The sequence below is a fragment of the Zootoca vivipara genome, chromosome 3 (genome assembly GCF_965207765.1).
Source record: "Zootoca vivipara chromosome 3, rZooViv2.hap1.1, whole genome shotgun sequence".
Lineage (NCBI taxonomy): Eukaryota > Metazoa > Chordata > Lepidosauria > Squamata > Lacertidae > Zootoca > Zootoca vivipara.
In genome coordinates, this window is record NC_142586.1 from 71,632,046 (window position 1) to 71,654,105 (window position 22,060).

At 42.5% G+C, this 22,060-nt stretch overlaps 1 protein-coding gene across 12 annotated transcripts in view; it reads left to right on the forward strand.

Moving 5' to 3' along the window:
• The window catches only part of FAM120B (family with sequence similarity 120 member B), a 41,527-nt gene extending 20,121 nt beyond the window's left edge, over positions 1-21,406 (forward strand). For 5 of the 12 annotated variants that reach the window (XM_088666409.1, XM_088666412.1, XM_088666411.1 and 2 more), the window contains 5 exons: positions 10,445-10,651; positions 11,501-11,609; positions 12,158-12,298; positions 17,745-17,794; positions 18,223-21,406. In XM_088666409.1, coding sequence (XP_088522535.1) covers positions 10,445-10,651; positions 11,501-11,609; positions 12,158-12,298; positions 17,745-17,794 — 507 coding nt within the window. In that variant the 3' untranslated portion in view covers positions 18,223-21,406. Of the gene's footprint in view, positions 1-10,444; positions 10,652-10,822; positions 11,017-11,500; positions 11,610-12,157; positions 12,299-17,744; positions 17,925-18,222 lie in introns of those variants that run through there. The other 7 variants (XR_015949063.1, XR_015949065.1, XR_015949062.1 and 4 more) reach the window with 4 other exon arrangements.
• Positions 21,407-22,060: the final 654 nt, after the last annotated feature.

A 22,060-nucleotide genomic window follows, 5' to 3' on the forward strand; every position in this document is an offset into this window, starting at 1 on the left:
TAATCCCTGATGGCACTGAAAGCTGTAAAGCTATCCCATAGCCCTTTAGTGATTGGGTCTTCAAAGCATTCTGCCTAACTTTGACAAAGGGGGCACTGTAGACTCTATTTCTGTGTTTGGGGACGAAAATGGAATTGATCCCTGCATCTAAGAAGTTCCATGCTTAGTTTTTGTTGTGTGCAAGTAGTTAAAGGATGCAATCTGGATCTTCAGCACTATTCTAGGACGAGACATATATGAGTGGGGACAATAAGCCTTTCCATTATGAATAAAAGGTAAAGGGACCCCTGACCATTAAGTCCAGTCGTGGGGTTGCGGCGCTCATCTCGCTCTACAAAAGCCTCCATATGAAAGCTATGTTTCACGCTCCCAGTGACTTGCTGAGATACAGTATTGACTAACATTAAGAACCCACCAAGTTGTAGTGATCTGAGATGCACTGCAGAGGTGCGCCATACTTTTTCCAGGACATGCTTAGCTTGAGCTAGACACTTGTCTCTGATGTGTCAGAGAATTCAGATAGCTAGTCCCTATATGAAAAGAAGAAAAAGCAGTGTTGAGAACTGATTCAAGAATTTTGAGTTCTTTCTGCTTTTAAAATAGCATATTACAAAAAACAGCATATTACAGTTTCATAAACAAAAGCTAAAAGGTAAAGGTAAAGGGACCCCTGACCATTAGGTCCAGTCGTGACCGACTCTGGGGTTGCGCGCTCATCTCGTATTATTGGCCGAGGGAGCCGGCGTATAGCTTCCAGGTCATGTGGCCAGCATGACAAAGCCGCTTCTGGCAAACCAGAGCAGCACATGGAAACGCTGTTTACCTTCCCGCTGTAGCGGTTCCTATTTATCTACTTGCATTTTGACGTGCTTTCGAACTGCTAGGTTGGCAGGAGCTGGGACCAAGCAACGGGAGCTCACCCCGTCACAGGGATTCGAACCGCTGACCTTCTGATCAGCAAGCCCTAGGCTCAGTGGTTTAACCACAGCGCCACCTGGGTCCCCAAACAAAAGCTAGCCCCCTTTTAAAAAGAAATCCCATCTTTAAAATATTAACCTTTATTCCCTGTTGCTGTAACATCCCAGAACCGAACTGTTTCACAAAAATAAACGAAGTGTGCACTTAACTCCCACCACAAGCAATTAAAATTTCCCATCACTGATTAATTTTGTTCAGTTCCAGATTTAGTTCGTTGATCTATTGGTTAAACCAATTAAAGCTTGCAGCACTACAAAAATGTTACACAGGCCTGCTTTGCATGACACAGTAAGCCAAACCTTGGCTTAGGGAGACTGTGCAAGCTCATGATTAGCGACAAGGGAGCGTAGCCACAAGTCCCAGTTTGGACAGTCACCTTGGCCTGGTTCAGCCTGGCAGCAAAAAGGACCAGAGAAGAGTAGAAGAGCCAAAAGCTCTTCCTTAGAAGACCACACAGTCATGTCGTCCCAGTAAGCCAAGGTTTGGCTTTAGGAATCTCTGTGGTGACTTTACCCCGTCATTCTCCACTCATCTGCATTGACTGTATATTACCAGCAGCAGCTATTATTTTTAGTGCTGAAGAGAAGAGCAATGGGAAGCCACGTATTTTGTGGCTTGTTTCTGTCTCTTTATGTGCTACAATTAATTTGAAAAAAATTATTTAACTGTGGCTTCTCAACCCCCAGCAAATGGCAATACATTTTAGTGCCCCCCAGTATAGCATGATTCACTTACTAGAGTGCGGTGACTTAAAGGGTCACCAATGCAGAGTATATTGCAGTGAAGATAAGATATCGCTCACAAACTCCCCCTTCTCACATACTTGCAGATTGTATCTTTTTAGTTCTAATTTTAGCTTTGTGAAATTAACAAAAGTGAAGGAGCGACCTGTGTGGACACTTTGAAAGTTATGGTTCAGGTTGCTATCGCGCCGCGCAAACTTGCCCACAACAGAAAGCAGGCCCAAACAGACATTCAATTAAGGTGCCACGGGCAAGACTGGCCTCAAAACAAATGGTGCCCCAGGCAAGGAGCGTCCCCAGGTTTCCCCCTCCATTTGTTCAGCATTTAAATACCTTATTTCTTGCTGTGTTTCTAGCCCATTTCACAACTCTGATCCATTATCTACATCGTATAAGTCAATGAAAATGCAAGCTAGGATCTGTAAAACTGTATTTGTTCATGCCATATAAACGTTCTGTATTAGTTGTTTCAGCTGCTGAATGACTTGTCGAGTAGATAGACTGCGTCTGGCCTTCCTGTCACCCTACATCCCAGGTGGTTGCCTGGCCCTGAATCTATCCATAAGCATATTGCAGTCATGTCGTGAATGGCTGCATGTGAATCGTTTAATGGCGAGACCACTGTATTTATAAGGCAGGCATAGGCAAACTCGGCCCTCCAGATGTTTTGGGACTACATCTCCCATCATGCCTGACCACTGGTCCTGTTGGCTAGGGATGATGGGAGTTGTAGCCCCAAAATATCTGAAGGGCCGAGTTTGCCTATGCCTGTTATAAGGACTTCCTGCATAGCCTATACCTTCTAGCCTGATTTGAAAACATTTACACAGAAAGCATCTGTAGTACATTCATAGACTCTATACAAAGTAAAAGAAAACTGTGACACTCTGAAGAACTTTATTGTGATAGCTATTAGGAACTAATCACATGTATGAAATAAAGGGCCTTGCAAAGGTACTGCCACTAAAATAAAGCTAAAGATCAAGGTGTATTTGGAACAATATCTGCAACATTGCAGTTATTTGCTTTCTTGTTATCTTGTTTAATTTGATTTTTGCTGCACTATATTTGCCTTTATTTAATGCTTTATTTGTCAGGAAACACAGTACCACATCCGTCAAGAGCAAGGTATTGTTAAGTGTAAAATATTATTTCCTTTATTGGGTAACCCTTCTAGGTGTGTTGCACCTGAGCAGATGGTCAGCTTGCTCAAGGTATTTTTGAGAGTTTGCATTAGTGTTTTATAGATATCTAAAGTGATGTAGACAGGTATTCTCTTTCATTTTAGACCTAGAGAGGTTTTACATGGAAAAGATTTTGCTTGTACTTTTCCTTGCAGGGCTGATCATTTTATTCATTTTGTATCTAATAGGTTAACTTTAACCAATCATACTCTGTACAATCATACTCTGTACCATAGCGGGTGGCGCTGTGGAATGCGGGTGGCGCTGTGGGTTAAACCACAGAGCCTAGGGCTTGCTGATCAGAAGGTCCGCGGTTCGAATCCCCATGAATGAGTGAGCTCCCGTTGCTCAGCCCCTGCTCCTGCCAACCTAGCAGTTCGAAAGCATGTAAAAGTGCAGGTAGATAAATAGGTACCACTCCGGCGGGAAGGTAAATGGCGTTTCCATGCACTGCTCTGGTTCACCAGAAGCGGCTTAGTCATGCTGGCCACATGACCCAGAAGCTGTATGCCGGCTCCCTTGACCAATAAAGCGAGATGAGCACCGCAACCCCAGAGTTGTCCGCGACTGGACCTAATGGTCATGGGTCCCTTTACCTTTACCTTTGTACCAGCAAACACCTGCCTGCCTCCTTCAGTTTATAATAAAAACACGTTACAATGTATATTCATTGTGACATTATGAAAACTGTAATGTTAGATATAGGTATAGACAGATATGTATGTAGGCCACATAGTCTGAAAACCACTTTTCATGCTACCTGTTTGTACTTGGGTGTCCATACTGAAATACAAATTATGTACTTATCCAGTAAGTGTAAACAGCATGCATGTTTGGTAGGAGAGGTGTGTCTTCTCAGAAGTGGAATTTGATAATAGATGGGATGGCTGCTTTTGAGTTTCAAAAAACAGACTTTGCAGGACTTTGCAACAGCAATAATAGCAGTTGCCTAGTACTCTAGACATTTTCAGAGCATTTTGTTTCAGTATGCGCTGCAGAAAGCCAGATCAGCATTTTCAGTCCCATATTTCAGATAGGGGTGTGTGGCTTTCTTGAGGCCACTTAGTAAAAGCTCATAGCAGAGGTGAGATCTCAACTGAGGATTTCTTGTCCACACAGCCCAGTCTCTTAACCCCACCCTCTCTTAGCTTGTGGGATATGTGTGTACAAGGGAATGGCCCATATCAGCATGAAAAGAGCCTGCTAGATCAGGCCAATCGCCCATCTACTCCAGCATCCTGCTTTCACAGTGGCCAACCAGATGTTTGTGGGAAACCAGAGAGCAGATAATGAGCAGAAGAGCACTCTCCCCTCCCATAGTTTCCAGAAACTGGTCATTGGAAGCATTGCTCCCTCCATCTGTGGCAGCCGAGCACAGCCATTGTGGTTTTGCATATCTAATTCTCACAGTGTACGTGAGAAGGATGTTTTCCGCTTGTGCTGGTCATCAACTGGTCCACACGGCAGGTGGCACAATCCATCTATCCCTTTTCCTTGCACAGTTCTCTGCAGTGCACTTACTACTCAGTGTCAAAAACGGGAGTGCAGGAAACCGCTCTGTGGGGGGTGCCCCAGAATGAATCCCTTTGAGCTTTAGAAGTGAATTTAACTGATTTGGGTTTTGATTAATAAACAAGGCTCTGTTTGTAGTGAGTCTCTTCCTGTGTTTTTTATTTTCAGGGTCTTTTCATGGGACACAAAAATGTAAAGCGATATTGAAATCTTTGTTTAGGTTCACTCCAGAAACTTGGCTTACAGTAAATATCAGTTTTGTTCCACCAAAGTATCACTTTACACAAATCTGCCAATGAAGCACAGTAAACAAACTTTCCCGAGCATATATAAACCCCAAACTGCTGTTCTGTTTACTGTTAAATATTTACTGTGTGAAGCATTAGGGATATTTAAGAACTGGTTATTCTTGTTTTGTCCTTTCAACGGATGCCTTAGTTGGTAAGACCCTCCTTTTCAACTGCATTGTGTTTGCTGCTACCTTGACTAAGCAGGAAGGACTTAACTTAAGCTTTAGTCTTTTGGGTATATCCTACCCTTGTTCCAAGGTGCACAAGATGGCATGTCCCCGTCCCCCCCCCCCCAGAATTGTACAAAATAGATTAAGCTGAGAGACGGTGAACTAGCCCAAGTCACTCTGTCAACCATACCAGCCTGACATTAGTAATGTCCATAGTTCTAAAATCTTAGATATTCAAGCTGGAGGGTCACTTTTATAATGTTCATTCTACCATCATGTGATCTGCTCATTTGCATGGATTGATTTATCTGACTGACATCTCATATTTACTGACTCTTATATTTATCCTTGTCAACATTCATTCAACCTTTATTGGCATAATCCTTGTCAACATTTCCCTCATTGCAGGCAGAGGTACCGGTAGGTGGATACGTGCCACTGTTCGCACCAATGAGGTTCATCCTTGATTTGGGAATAAGCCAAGTTGCCCTTCGGTTTTTTACTTAACAAACTCTAACACCCATACAACCATCTGGCTGTAGCTGTCAGTCATTTAATTAAAGCATCTACTGCACTTTCTTTTAAAGACATCTTTAACAGGTTTAAGATTACCATTTGAAGTCATTGAAAATAACCTAATCTACACATAGCTCATGCATAACAGTCTTAAACACCTTCTACATTTTCCACCAAACTGCTCTTTTAGGAGCTGTCGTCATCATGAACAAAACTGATTACATCCAGGAGGCCCACAGACAACTTTCCAATACTGCCTTTTACATGAAATTGGACTCAGACCCCACACAAGCATACAAAAAAAGAACTGAACAAGATTATTAAGGAGCTACCCCTACACATCCAAGAACAGATCCTCACAAACACACCAGCGGAACCTCGGCCAGGAACTTTCTATCTTCTACCCAAAATACACAAACCAGGAAACCCAGGACGCCCCATCATCTCAGGTATTGGCACCATTACAGTGGGTGTTTCCGGCTATATGGACTCTGTTCTGAAACCATATGCTATCAGTGCTCCCAGCTACGTACGTGACACCACAGATTTTCTGAGGAAAATACAATATTTGAACAATCTTCCTAACAATACTATACTAGCCACTATGGATGTGGAATCTCTATATACCAACATCCCACACAATGATGGTTTACAAGCCATAAGGAACACCATTTCAGATAAAACCACAGCAGACTTTGCTACCAAACTCTGCCACTTTGTCCTTACCCACAACCACTTCAAATTTGGTGATGACCTGTTCCTCCAGATCAGCGGCACAGCCATGGGCACCCGCATGGCCCCACAGTATGCCAACATCTTCATGGCAGATTTAGAACAACGTTTCCTTAACTCCTACCCACTCAAACCTCTCCTGTACCTGCGATACATTGACGATATTTTTATTATCTGGACACATGGACAACAGACCCTGGAAACCTTCCACCAGACATTCAATGACTTTCACCCCACCATCAACCTAACAATGAACCAATCTATGCAAGAAATACATTTTTTGGACACTACTATAAAAATACAGGATGGACATATAGACACCACCTTATACAGAAAACCAACTGACTGACAAACATATCTACATGCTTCTAGCTACCATCCCAAACATACCAAACAATCCATCGTATACAGCCAGGCCTTACGTTACAACCGCATCTGTTCCAACTCTACAGACAGAGAATCTCACCTAAGAGATCTACAGCAAACCTTTTTAGAACTAAAATATCCACCTGATGAAGTTAAACAACAGATCAACAGAGCCAGACAGATACCTAGAGAGAACCTGCTGCAAGACAGACCCAAAAAAGAAAATAACAGAACACCACTAGTCATCACATACAGCTCCCAAGCTAAAACAGTACAACGCATCATCAGAGATCTACAGCCTCTCCTGGACAATGACAGCTCCCTTTCTCAAGCTCTGGGAGGAAGACCTTTCATTGCCTACAGACAGCCACCCAATCTTAAACAACTCCTCACCCACAATAATACAACCACCAGACTTAACATGGACACTGGTACCAGAGCCTGCAATAAACCCAGATGCCAACTTTGCTGCCACATACACCCAGACAACACCATTACTGGCCCCAACAACATCCAACATACCATCTCAGGACTATTTAATTGCTCATCCTCTAACATTGTGTATGCCATCAAATGCCAACAGTGCCCTTCAGCTCTCTATATTGGACAAACAGGCCAAACCCTACGCCAAAGGATAAATGGACATAAATCTGACATCAGGAACCAGAAGACAGAAAAACCAGTAGGAGAACACTTCAATCTCCCAGGACATTCTATACAAGATCTCAAAGTAGCTGTCTTACTACAAAAGAATTTCAGAAATAGACTGGAAAGAGAAGTTGCTGAATTATCACCAACTTATCACCAAGCTCAAAACCATGGAGGGACCTGGTTTGAACAGAGATATCGGATTCTTATCTCATTATACATGATAAGCGATCTTCAGCCATCTCAACCCTTGCTTTTTCATGCAAAACCATTTGCAGTCGTTTGCGGTCATCAACAGCTATCAGTCAGTCAATCACCCATTTCCACCACCCTTCTGAGTGATCCCCCCTCCCCATCCCCACCCCTCCCCACCCCTTCTCTACATAAGTGCCTGGAAACTTCCATTTCACTGTATCTGAAGAAGTGTGCATGCACACGAAAGCTCATACCAAAATAAAAACTTAGTTGGTCTTTAAGGTGCTACTGAAGGAATTTTTTTTATTTTACTTCGATCCAGACCAACACGGCTACCTACCTGTAACCTGCTCTTTAGATACGCAGCTATGTTTGAGGATGAGTGCTGCTCCCTCCTCCCTCCTCCATTGTTTTCCTTTTCCCGGGACCATGGAGTCAATGGATCTTTTTTACTCTTCCAAAAAAAGCACCCTCCAGCCACTTCTGCATGGGAGCTGTGAAGCCATTCCATGCACTTGGGGCTGCATGACAATGATGGGGCCCATAACATGTCCCCGTCCCCCCAGGTAGGAAAATCCCATGTGGCTGTGAAGGGCACAAGAAGTATAGTAGAAACAGAAGTGGCGTCTTTTCCCAGAGGTTGATTGTTTGCATTTAAAGCTAGGGTTCTGTTACCACATTGGTCTATGCAATCATATGTGTATGAAGAAAAAAAAGGTGCTATTACGTTTTTAAAAAACCGATTATGGAAAGCTTGCCTAGGCATGGGTAATATACAATATGGTAAGCTCAAATAGGCTATGAGTATGTGGAGGGAGCAAGTTGCCCTCTCTTGGTTGTAAAAAGAAAGGGGACCAAAAACGTCCCTTCAGTAGGATCTACGCTGCTGGAGTAGCACCTAAAATGAATGGGACTGCCTATCACCAGTAATTAAGTCATCCATCAAAGACAAAATGCACACACCTCACAGCAAGAGCTGCCAGGTGGGGCTGTGTCCTGGCTCTCCTCCTGCCCTGGGCAAAGGGTTTTGACTCAGCTAGGCATTGCTGGAAAGCATTCAGGCAAAAGCAGCTTGTGTCTAGGTAGCAGTAGGATCCCTCCTGCTCCACCGTCCCCACCATCCTTCCCCGGTCCTTTGATTTCTCATTATGTGTTCCTGGGAGGCTGCTGCAGCTGGCACAGCCTCCTTGCCATTCAGGCAGCCCCACACTGAGCGCATTCTCAGGGTTGCACATGTTTGGTACGGCTGGGATGGTAAACTAACAGCAGGCCTGTAGCCATGGGGGTGGAGGCAGCTGTGAGTCCCCCATGATATTCTAGGCTTCCCACCCCCCTAGCCTTTGCTTGTGGAGATATAAAGAAAATACCCAGGCGTTATTCCACCCAGTTGCTCAGTATGGGCTCCTTCTGTTCCTGGGTTCTTGGTGTGAAAGCAGTTGTTAAAATTAACTAGTAAGTTGATTTAACCAGTTGCCTGTCTTTAAAACATCAAAAGGGTTATATCTGGCATTTTGTTATTTGAATGTTTTGCTTATCCTCTCTATGCCTTCCAATATAGTGGTACCTCGCAAGACGAATGCACTGCAAGACGAATTTTTCGCAAGACGAATGCATCTTGCGATCTGATGGTGACTCGCAAGATGAATTCGCCTTGCGAATCGTGGTTTCCCATAGGAATGCATTGCGTTCCTATGGGCAAAAAAAGAAATTTCAATGCATTCCTATGGGAAACAGCGATTCGCAAGACGAATTTTTCGCAAAACGAATTGACTCGTGGAACAAATTAAATTCGTCTTGCGAGGCACCACTGTATATCCAGCACAAAATGTCTAGCTACAATATATCCAGCTACAAGCAGGTCTGACTACTTGTCGCCTCTCCAAATCCAGTCACGGGTTTTTTTTGGGGGGGGGGTCCAGTGGCCTTCTAACTTTATGTGATGTACTCCAACAATACGTTCTCTCACTTTTCTAAGAATTAGATAGGTTTTTCTCTTATTTTCCCCCGTATTGGGGGGTGGTTGTAGCCACAGCATCTTCTGTATGATGGAGGAAGGCAACAAGACACATGAGTACAATTCGGAGCCATTCTTCCTTCCAGCTCCTGTTGAGGCATATGCAGTCAGTACTTCATTTATCCCCATCTCATCCACTAAGCATTGCTGTCAAAATTAGAGATACCGGCCATGTTTGCATGTCACAATAAGCCAAGGCTGGGGGCTTTTCATCTTTCAATGGGAATGAGTGGCATGCTTCATTCATCCCCTGGCAGAAACCAGGAAAGCTTGGTTTCTCATGGCATCTGAACCTGGGATCATGTTTTGTTTCCCACTAACAAACCAGAATTGCAAGACATTCCTAAACTATAGTTTGTTGTTGGCTTCTGAATTCTACCTTGTTAGGGAGAAGCAAACAACGATCCTGGGTTCGAGGTGCCGTGGGAAGTCAAGTGTAATTGCAGCTTCCTGGTTTATTTGTCCCCCTCGTCTCACAAAAATGGCCCTAGTACAAGCGAAGAGTTTATACAAATGGAAAATTCTGGAATGTACTTCTGCTGTATGTATGTATTTACTGCCCTTCCTCCTAAAGGAGACGAAGGTAGCAAATAGGAAGCAAAAAAGCAAAAATATTTATTTAAAGCATTTAAAAAACAATTCCAATAAAGATACAGACGAGGCTCAAAAGGCTTGTTGGAAAAGGGAGGCCTTCAGTAGGCATAAAACAGACTGCAAGGATGGCACCTGTCAAAGGGGAAGATATTCCAAAGGGTATGTGCAACAACACTAAAGGCCCAATTCCTACATTGCATGGAACAGACCTCCTGATAAGATGGTATAAGTCAGACATAGGCAAACTCAGCCCTCCAGGTGTTTTGGGACTTCAATTCCCATCATCCCTGACCACTGGTCCTGTTAGCTAGGGATGATGGGAGTTGTAGTCCCAAGACATCTGGAGGGCTGAGTTTGCCTATGCTCGGTATAAGTTGTGTAGGGCTACATTGAAACAAGCACCCTGAGCTTAGCCCGATAGCTAATTGATATATTATTGTAATGGGATCATGGTAAGCACAGGCAACAACTCCTCTCTCTCCCCTTTTAAATGTTTTAACAGCTTGCTCAGGTTGATTCAAGAGGTGTCCAGCTTGGCTCTCTCTTCATCCGAGGCCTAGGTGTGATGATTAAAGCCAATAATACCTGTGGCCTCCCCTTTAAAGCAGATGACATAATGTCGTGGAGTGTGTTTGATGGGAAACTCTTTCACACGAAATACCTGCAAGCCCACAGAGGATGCTCTTTACATGATCTTTTGGAAGACAATGTAAGTAACATAAGCTTGGGGTGGGGGTTGTTGTTTTTAAAAAAGAAAAACAAGCTTAGTGGGGGGGGGGGTTATTTTTATTTTAGGAAAGCTCACCCTGCTTTCTTTGGGAAATAAAAGAAGGTTTTCAGTGGTAGTACTTAACCTTTGCAATCTTTTGTGCTTTTCCAGCAGTGAAAAACCACCTTGTCAAATTGAAAAGAGATCCCACTTGCTAATTGTTTCTGTTGCTGATGTAAGAAATGAAAATATAAATGCAACCATCTTCTTCATTTTTTATTTTGGCCTTGAGATGAAAATCTAAAACTTACTTGCTTCAAGTTCCTTTGCCTTTCGCCACCCTGAGAGCCACATTCCCAGGCAGGGCGGGTAATGTTAATTATTACTAATTCATTAAATTTGTATACTGCTCTTCATCCGAAGAGTAGAGCAAAGTCCCTTACACCCAGTGTCAGGATTCTAATCCAGATCAGGGCCCTGTGCCAGCAGTTCACGGCATTTCTGTGCTGGTTGGGGAGAAAGATAAACCTATCCTTCTGCAGGCAGATGACAATTATCCAGAGACTGGAGGAGATTCCCCATCCATTAGGGCCTTAAGTCATACATAGACTATTTGGTGAACCTGGAGGTGCTCATTGAAACCACACTGCTCATGTCTCTCTAGCAGCTCTGCAACATAACTGGGCTGACTGGAAGCACACAGTGCTGAGCTAGAAGTGAAAGGATGTATTTGGCTCTGAGTCCCTCAAGTCCCTGAAGGCTACATAAATGTTCTGCGGATTTCAGTGTGACTTCTCTGAAAACGAGAGGGAGAGCTTGCCATTGCTTTCATTATTTCCTTGTCTGCAGGAATCTTGGCTTGCCAAGTTTCAGGATCTGATGTCCCTTATTTGCAAAACTTGCTCAGCAAGAGGCAGGATAATTCAGAGCAGAAAGCGACTGGACAGCTTCGTGACAGGTAGGTGCCCTGTGAGTTCTTTTTGCAAACCACTTTGAGGTGTGTGTGTGTTTGCATTAACGGGCGGTTCGTGTGGCAAAAGAGAGAACCACAGAACTGTAGTGTTGGAAGCGACCACAATAGTCATCAAGTCCAACTCCCTGCAGTGGAGGAATATTTTGGCCAATATGGGGCTCGAACCCTTGACCCTGAGGTTAAGAGTCTTGTGCTCAACTGACTGAGTTATTATGTCTGTTCTGCATATATAGCAATATATCTACAAGGTGTGCATAGTTTCCTATACATATCTGTACAGAAAACTCCCCGAATATGAACCTGTCCTACGCATGCCCACAATAAAGACCATGTTCATTGCTTCTGTGCTTTTAAATTGCAGTAGTTAGTAATTTTCAAGTTTTGCTTAAAGCAGAATATCAATAATTTGTCAGCTGAAACTTTAAATCAATTTATATGCTATAATTTTCAGTTAGTTAGCTTTCAACTTGAGAACTCTGGATTTTATTTTGTTAGTGCGCTAGCAGTTTCAAGTGTCATAAATTCCTTTCCAGAGAGACGAGGAAGGGGAAGAGGTACTCACTTTCGGAATCCAAACAGAATTCCATCTCGTCCTTATCGTGATCAGGGCAGTGACTGTCTGTGGTGGAGAAACCCTCAGCCACCTGGCCATTCATCTCAATCCCAGCCTCCAGGTAAATAGAATGCAGCTTATAGATTAGCATTCAACTACATACTTTGAAAATCTTTTACTGCATCAATATTTTGATATATAAAAGCATGTATTAAAAGACTTTAACTTAACCACTGACAAGATCTGATCCTAACCAATAGTGATGACCTGGTTAGTGGGGTAGATGTGGCAGGATCATTAGGTGGGAGTGACCATGCTCTTCTGGAGTTTATTATTCAGCGGAAAGGAGCAACCAAGCATACTAAGACTCAAATCCTAGACTTTAAGAAAGCCGACTTCAGAAAACTTAGGGAAATGCTGGTTGAGAGCCCTTGGACAGAAATACTAAAAGGGAAGGGAGTTCATGATGGTTGGGAGTTTGTTAAAAGGGAGATATTAAAAGCACAACTTCAGGCAATACCAATGAGACGGAAACATGGAAGGTGCCTAAAGAAACCAGGGTGGCTATCTAAAGAACTTTTAACTGAGTTAAGATTTAAAAGGGATATGTACAAAACATGGGAAAAAAGGGGGAAATCACCAGAGAGGAATTCAAACAAATAGCCAGCACGTGTAGAGACAAAGTCAGAAAAGCTAAAGCATAGAATGAACTCAGGCTTGCTAGAGAGGTTAAAAGCAACAAAAAGGGCTTTTATGGGTATGTCCGTAGCAAAAGGAAGAACAAGGAAACAGTGGGGTCACTTAGAGGAGAAGAGGGTGAAATGCGAACAGGGTATAGAGAAAGGGCAGAACTCCTCAATGCCTTCTTTGCCTCAGTCTTCTCCAAAAAAGAAAACAATGCCCGACCTGAAGAAAATGGAGCAGATGATTCAGCAGGGGAAACACAGCCCAGAATAAGTAAGGAGGTAGTACAAGAATACTTGGCTAGTTTAGATGTATTCAAGTCTCCAGGGCCAGATGAACTACATCCAAGAGTATTAAAATAACTGGCAGAGGTGATTTCAGAACCACTGGCAATAATCTTTGGAAAGTCCTGGAGAACAGGCGAAGTTCCAGCAGACTGGAGGAGAGCAAATGTTGTCCCTATTTTCAAAAAGGGGAAAAGAGAGGACCCAAACAATTACCGCCCAGTCAGCCTGACATCAATACCAGGAAAGATTCTAGAGCAGATCATTAAGCAAACAGTCTGTGAGCACCTAGAAAGAAACGCTGTGATCACTAAAAGTCAGCATGGGTTTCTGAAAAATAAGTCATGTCAGACTAATCTGATCTCATTTTTTGACAAAAATTACAAGCCTGGTAGATGAAGGGAACACTGTGGATGTAGCCTATGTTGATTTCAGCAAGGCCTTTGACAAGGTGCCCCATGATATTCTTGTAAAGAAGCTGGTAAAATGCGGGCTAGACAATGCTACCATTCAGTGGATTTGTAACTGGCTGACTGACTGAACCCAAAGGGTGCTCATCAATGGCTCCTCTTCATCCTGGAGAGTAGTGAATAGTGGGGTGCCACAGGGTTCTGTCTTGGGCCCAGTCTTATTCAACATCTTTATCAATGACTTGGATGATGGGCTTGAGGGCATCCTGAGCAAGTTTGCAGATGACACCAAATTGGGAGGGGTGGCTAATACCTCAGAGGACAGGATCACACTTCAAAATGACCTTAACAGATTAGACAACTGGGCCAAAGCAAACAAGATGAATTTTAACAAGGAGAAATGTAAAGTACTACACTTGGGCAAAAAAAATGAAAGGCACAAATACAGGATGGGAGACACCTGGCTTGAGAGCAGTACATGTGAAAAGGATCTAGGAGTCTTGGTAGACCACAAACTTGATATGAGTCAGCAGTGTGATGCAGCAGCTAAAAAAGCCAATGCAATTCTGGGCTGCATCAATAGGAGTATAGCATCTAGATCAAGGGGAGTAATAGTACCACTGTATTCTGCTCTGGTCAGACCTCACCTGGAGTACTGTGTCCAGTTATTGGCACCACAGTTCAAGAAGGACACTGACAAGCTGGAACGTGTCTAGAAGAGGGCAACCAAAATGGTCAAAGGCCTGGAAACGATGCCTTATGAGGAACGGCTTAGGGAGCTGGGTATGTTTAGCCTGGAGAAGAGAAGGTTAAGGGGTGATATGATAGCCATGTTCAAATATATAAAAGGATGTCATATAGAGGAGGGAGAAAGGTTGTTTTCTGCTGCTCCAGAGAAGTGGACACGGAGCAATGGATTCAAACTACAAGAAAGAAGATTCCACCTAGACATTAGGAAGAACTTCCTGACAGTAGGAGCTGTTCGGCAGTGGAATTTGCTACCAAGGAGTGTGGTGGAGTCTCCTTCTTTGGAGGTCTTTAAGCAGAGGCTTGACGGGCATATGTCAAGAATGCTTTGATGGTGTTTCCTGCTCGGCAGGGGGTTGGACTGGATGGCCCTTGTGGTCTCTTCCAACTCTATGATTCTAAGATGTTAGCTGACTTCATACAGTGAAATGTAGGAATAGGCGAGGAGCCAGCTCATCTTAATTATGCATCAGTGACATTTTATAATAATGTCACAAATAGATTATTGCATCAATAATCGCCACAAAAGTAAGCATCTTCCTCCATCTATTCTAAATCTGCCCCACATATACATGCAAAATTTTCCTGTTCAAGCGGAAGCTTTATGTAGTTTGTTTTATTCCAGTTTCTTAAGGAATTTCAGTGGCATGTTGTGTCGATCACTTGCAGTTTCAGATTCTAATTTGTTACCCAATTCAGTATGATTGAGCTTTTGTGCAGAATCTCTATTTAATGGGTCTTGGACATACTTGAAAGTGAGCTTACAATTGCAATAAAGGGTTTTCCTCTTTCAAGCCTGAGATGTATTCAGTGTGATTAAAATATCACACTTAATTGTCTGTAATTTTCCTCCATCTCACCACCACAATTTGGCAGCCCTATATTAGTCCTCTTGTAAACATCAAGCTTAGAGCACCTGTTAATTTATCAGCTGAAACAATGCAAGTTTAATTTGCCACTTTAAACAACTGCCTCTCTAACAAAGTCTTCCATATCTGTATGTGACTGATTTGGGGGTAATTTGGAAGGATTATGACAGCACAGAGTATGGAACCAGGCCAAGCCTTCTCAAAGCTTGGGGTGAAAAAGGCCTGCATAGCCAATCCTCTTGCATCATCTGAGGTTGCCTGAGCAGAGAGGAGGCTGAGCAGTTTCTCCAGAGTTCTGTACATTGGAGGTTGGTCCATTGGGGCAAATGGCCACTGTTCCACCAACATCACCCAGCCTACAACCAATCCATGGACCGTCAGCGTCCTCCTCCCTAGTGTCAATGTTGCTCTTGCAGATCTCAGCAGGGAGGAGGATGGGAACAAAACTAGAATTAGTTGGCTTTGTCTGTAGTTGGATCTGGCTCCTCCTACTGGTGATCTCCCTGCAGTCACAATGGGCACCAGCCATGACCTGGTTCTGTGGTGGGTATTTCGTTCTTCTCCCACCCCCAGAAGAAATTACAGGAAAAAAACAACTAGTTGAGAATTCAGAGGTTGTGCCCCTTCCCACAGCATCCACTGGCCAGAGAGGAAGGAAGCAGCATGATTTGGATTTCCTAATAGGAAAGATTGCCGGAAGAAATATCAACAACCTCAGATATGCATATGACACAACCTTGATGGCAGAAAGTGAGGAGGAATTAAAGAACTTTTTAATGAGGGTGAAAGAGGAGAACACAAGATATGGTCTGAAGCTCAACATAAAAAAAACCAAGATCATGGCCACTGGTCCCATCACCTCCTAACAAATAGAAGGGGAAGAAATTGAGGCAGTGAGAGTTTTTACTTTCTTGGGTTCCCTGATCACTGCAGATGGTGACAGCAGTCACGAAATTAAAAGACGCCTGCTTCTTGAGAGAAAAGCAATGACAAACCTAGACAGCATCTTAAAAAGCAGAGACATCACCTTGCCGACAAAGGTCTGTATAGTTAAAGCTATGGTTTTCCCAGTAGTGAGAGCTGGACCATAAAGAAGGCTGATTGCCGAAGATTTGATGCTTTTAATTTATGGTGCTGGAGGAGACTCTTGAGAGTCCCATGGACTGCAAGAAGATCAAACCTATCCATTCTGAAGGAAATCAGCTCTGAGTGCTCACTAGAAGGACAGATCCTGAAGCTGAGGCTCCAATACTTTGGCCACCTCATGAGAAGAGAAGACTCTCTGGAAAAAACCCTGGTGTTGGGAAAGATTGAGGGCACAAGGAGAAGGGGACAACAGAGGATGAGATGGTTGGACAGTGTTCTCGAAGCTACCAACATGAGTCTGACCAAACTGCGGGAGGCAGTGGAAGACAGGAGTGCCTGGCGTGCTCTGGTCCATGGGGTCACGAAGAGTCAGACACGACTAAACAACTAAACAACAACAACAACAATAGGACCATGAATTGTCTCTCTTGACTTGAATCTTTCATGACATTCAATTAAAAGAGATAGGACTTCATCCTCTGAGAAAGTAGAAGCCGTACCTCTTTCTTCATAGAAAGGCAGGCACAAGGAGAGGGGAGTGTGAGTTCCTCCATTCAAACAAACACCTTCAAGGGCTGCATTAAAAGGGTAAAGGGACCCCTGACCATTAGGTCCAATTGTGACCGACTCTGGGCTTGCGGCACTCATCTCGCGTTATTGGCCGAAGGAGCCGGCGTATAGCTTCCAGGTCATGTGGCCAGCATGACAAAGCTGCTTCTGGTGAACCAAAGCAGCACACGGAAACACCATTTACCTTCCCACTAGAGTGGTACCTATTTATCTACTTGCACTTTGACGTGCTTTCGAACTGCTAGGTTGGCAGGAGCTGGGACCGAGCAACCCCGTCGCGGGGATTCGAACCGCTGACCTTCTGATCGGCAAGCCCTAGGTTCAGTTGTTTAACCCACAGCGCCACCTGCGTCCCTAAGGGCTTAGCAGGGTCTATTTTCTAATGTTTAATCTCACACTCAGTAAGAGAACACATCCAGTTTCCATAGCTCTTACTGCTTTCCATTAATACACTGGTAGTTTTGAAGCAATGCACATTTGAGTTCAAATTTATGTTAGTATACCGTGGCAGGCAGTAGGAGGTTCCGCTGTACTACAAAAAGGGTGTTCTCTGCAGCGGTGTCCACATCATGAAATGCCCTCTCCAGAAGTGTGACTGGCGCCAGCTATGTTGATATTTCCCCCATTTGCCTGGGCCTTCTCAGGGTTTTCTTATTGATTTACTGGTATATCGCTAGGTTGTTATGAGTTGTGCTAGTTTAAAGGGATATTTTATGCTTGGCATTAATGTTGAGTCTAGGTATTTTTTTATCTGCTTTGTTAGTCTGTCTGATGGTTTAGCTTTCAACTGAATTGTAGATTGCAAGTTGAATGGTGGGATAAAAGTATACTGAACAAATAAATCCTAAAATGAATAAAATAATTTGTCAACTGTTACTAAGGATGCTCTTTGAACATTAACATTTTCTCTCCATCAGGTCGAGGATATGGACCAAGACACCAACCTCCTAGGGGACAAAGGTTCTAGGTAAATAGCTGCAATAGTAATTAATGGAAAGAGATAGAAAGTGAGTTAATTAAAAGTTTTTAAAGCTGTTTTTAAAGATTTTTAGATGCATTTGTAAAATAAAATAAAATAAAATTCTTTTTGGCCCCCATTTACTTTTTTAACATTTGATTTTGTACCTAGTATAAAACAAGTACCACATGAGAGCTGCATAGACAGAATTAAAAATAATTATCACAGCAACTCAACATTCACCTACACTTGTCTGTTATCAGCTAGAGAGTTATAAAGATCAGGAGGGGCTTACATATGTAGTTCCAAACTGTTGTTTAAAATAAAAGTTTCATTTCATTTTGTATTGCCACGCAAAGATGGCAAATGTTCTTTTTTTTTCTGTGAATATATAGAGTAGTTGCTTACTTTAGCTCCATGACTGTTTGTGTTTTTAGATGGCCCCAGATGATTTTCCTCCTGGGTGGAACTGGGAAGAGTAAGAGAGGATAAGGAGGTCTGATAATGTATGGAAAATTTATCATTATTAATCACTAAAAACAATGGTCTGATTTATATTGCTGGAAGAGCAATTAAGCACATTCTAGCTTTTTTAAAAAATGAGCTGTGTAATGTAGCTTGTCTTGACCTGAAGAGCTGTGCATGTTTTTATGAGTTTATTGCAGCACTGTGAATTGATAACACATTACCAGCTTAAAACCAGCTTATAGTGAAAGGGAAAATCTTCAAAATGGGGTGCGGGCAATCTTTGATGTTTCCAGCTGTTACTGATATGGGTGCTTTTGTACCAATAAAAAATAATGATTTTATTAGCAGTCAGTTATTGGTACCCACAATGTATATTGGTATATCTCTTTGATAGAACTGCATCCTGTTTTTCAAGCAGAGTTCCCAAAGCAGTTCACAGCCTACGTAAGACATAATTGAAGCATCAGAGTGAATTGTATTTTAATATTCTAGCATAAACACACTTGAAATCTGATTATGGGAGAAATTTAATTCTGGACAAACTAGGAGAGATAAAGATGATATATTTGCTATATTTTGGTGAGTATACTATGTTTGCATTTAATAAAGAAAAGGGCAGTGATGAGTGCGTAATGCAGCTTTCCCAAATAAAATTAGCCCGATGCTATAGCAGTCCCATGGACTGCAAGAAGATCAAACCTCTCCATTCTGAAGGAAATCAGCCCCGAGTGCTCACTGGAAGGACAGATCCTGAAGCTGAGGCTCCAAGACTTTGGCCACCTCATGAGAAGAGAAGACTCCCTGGAAAAGACCCTGATGCTGGGAAAGATGGAGGGCACAAGGAAAAGAGGACGACAGAGGATGAGATGGTTGAGCAGTGTTCTTGAAGCTACAAACATGAGTTTGACCAAATTGCAGGAGGCAGTGGAAGACAGGAGTGCCTGGCATGCTCTGGTCACAAAGAGTCGGACACGACTAACCGACTAAACAACAACAACAACATATCATCATAGTATTGTGCTTATGTATATGGGTGTGAAAAGCAGAGAAAATAATACAGAATACTATTCAGCTAATAGGCTAAGAAGGTGAGAGAGTGGCTGGCCTCTCTACTCCAACCAGTTTTGGATGATACTCATTGCTTAGATCCATTCTCTTTGGCCAGCTCCCCTGCTACAGCAGGCAGAGAGATTGCCATCTCAGTTTTAAACCTCTGAGATCAGCAGCGAGTATCCAGGAAGTTATTTCAGCGCAGAGAGCCTAATTCAATCCCTGTAGGACAAAGGTGATAGCTAACATTACAGGAGCACATCTCGCCAGCAGAAAAAGTATGAATGAAGCAGAGTTTATCACATCACTAGGGATCTGTTTTTTAAAATATATATTCTAAATGTGGCGCTTCAAATAGCTCTCATAAAAGGTTCATACAAAGCAAGATAATTTTTTTAATCTCTGGTTCATCTTCCCAACTGTAGAAGACACTGTAAAATTTGCATGGCACCTGGTGACTCAAATAAAGGTTTAACATAAGTCCTTTCATACCCTAGGCTAGGGGAACTGAAATAGGTATTTTCTTCTGCTTCTATTTCCTAATCAGTGCTTCCTTCCAACAAACAGTCATACACAATTGATCTTCTAGTAGTAATATCTCCATTTCTTTCCACTAGGACTTTCAGGAATAGCTCAGCCTTTTGTAAATAGGCACACAATATATACATACTTTCAAATACACAGAAAGCATCTTGAATGCATGTCCAGTGGTCAAAATGATGCAGTGTGTGACTATTGTTAGTTTTCTTCTGGCATAATCATGGCTATACGTTTTGCAAAATTCCAATTCAGATAGCACTTCCTTGTGGATTGTACCCTCTCTCCTGAATTTAAGCTTGATATGTGGTCCCTGTCACTCAATCTTCATGCAAAAGCAGGCTCTTTTTTTAAAAAGTGCACACAAAAAATCAAACTTCTTTTGAGCCAAGTTGTAGGCTGAAAACAAGGTAATTATGGAGCACACTGGCTTATCTGATAAAAATTCATTTTGCTCAAGAAGTTTATGATTAGAGTCGCTGCTGGCTGTATTTATATTCTAAGTAGATTTCATGTTCATTTATGTCTTAAAATTTTGCTCATCTAGGGTGGATTTAAATGAGGATTTGAATATCATTCGATACTCACCATTACCTTATCCGAAGGCTTTATTGTTCACTAATTCCCTTTCTTATCGTCTCTCTGTTTCACCTATAGTTTTATTATTTGTGGCATTCTTGCATTAATCCTGCATTTCCATGGCATATGCCTTCCAGGTACATGATGTTTAATTTGTGTTATTTGCTGTGTGTATCAATGACATCCTATTATTCTTAGGCTTCCCGGTTGTTCTTATTTTTCAGTAACCTTCACAATTTTTAGAATCTATATACTATTTCTTTGTTGATCATTGAGGCTTTTGTTTCTCTCCCTCTTAATTTTCTTTCAATTTTGGGTTTAAGGTTGCTTTTGACAAAATGTACCATGGCTTGGATCCTAATTTCTGCTCTATAAATAGAACTCCCCACCTCCCATCCTTTCATCCTCTACACAGCTTCCTGCTGAGAGTTAGGAACCTCAGAAAAGCATATGATGTAGGGGATGGGCTGCAATGGGACAAGGGAATCCCCCCTCCCCCCCAAAAAAGAATCCATACATCTTCATATATGTATGGGCCATCTTTGCTGTGAGGCCCACAATATCCACTCCCTGCTTTGCTGGCCTATTTCCACCTGGCTTGGGAGGGTGGGGCCCAGACTGACTCTCGCTTCAAAAGCTGCTGCTACTGCAGAAGATGCCAGAGGCCATCTTACAAGACCTGCTGCTCAGGAGGGACCAGGAGGTGGGGAACTTTCTTGGGGATCACAAGTTTAATTTTGGAGAGGCTTAATTTTTACTGTTACTGGTATTATGTTTTTGTATCTTTATTCTTACACCGTATTATGAATTATGTGGGGATTTTTCAATTTTATTGTATCCTTATTGAGATGTTTTCATTTATTGTTTATGACTTAAATTTAGTTCTAGTTTTTTTTTGTAATTTTGTAATTCATTTCATGTTGTAAGCTGCTTCGAGGATGTTTTAACTATGGAAAGGTGGCGTGCAAATAAATGATAACTGTTGAAGGCTTGTTGTTCTTTCCATAATTGTAATTTATGTTATCCTCCAAAATCACTTTATTATTATTATAGGGCGATATACTTCATAGTGGTTCCCAAGATACCATAGAACTTTGTATCATCAATACACCGTGATCACACACAGTCTTGTCAAAGGTAAGAATAACAGTTACTCAGAATACATCTTGAAGAGTAACAGATACAGCTGCTTCATTCAGGCAGGCTTAACATGGTAATTGAGTTACTAAGACATACTTAAGTCCACGTTAAAACTGGAGCCTGAGCTGGAGCTCAGACTTGCAAGGATCTTATATTGTAGGCATGGTGGAGATGAGCAGAGAGAGGGTGTCCTGGCAGAGAGGAGCATATATGGCTACGCCTTCTTGCCGTCTGGGCACAGAGAGGAGGGATCTTACAGAGTTCTCTCTAACAAGTTTACAGGAAAGCTCTTTGAGCCCCGGTCCCTCTTGTGCCTATCTGGAAAAACAGAAATTGACTACAACTAAATATCCCACACAGCCTGCACAAGCATTTCAGCTTGCAGATAGAACAATCCTCTCTCTCCTTCCTCTGTGCACTGTTCTTCCAACCCTACAGATCCAGTTAAAGGGGAAGGAGAGGGAAAGCTCCTTTGCACAAGCAGAAGTCCTTGCTTCTACT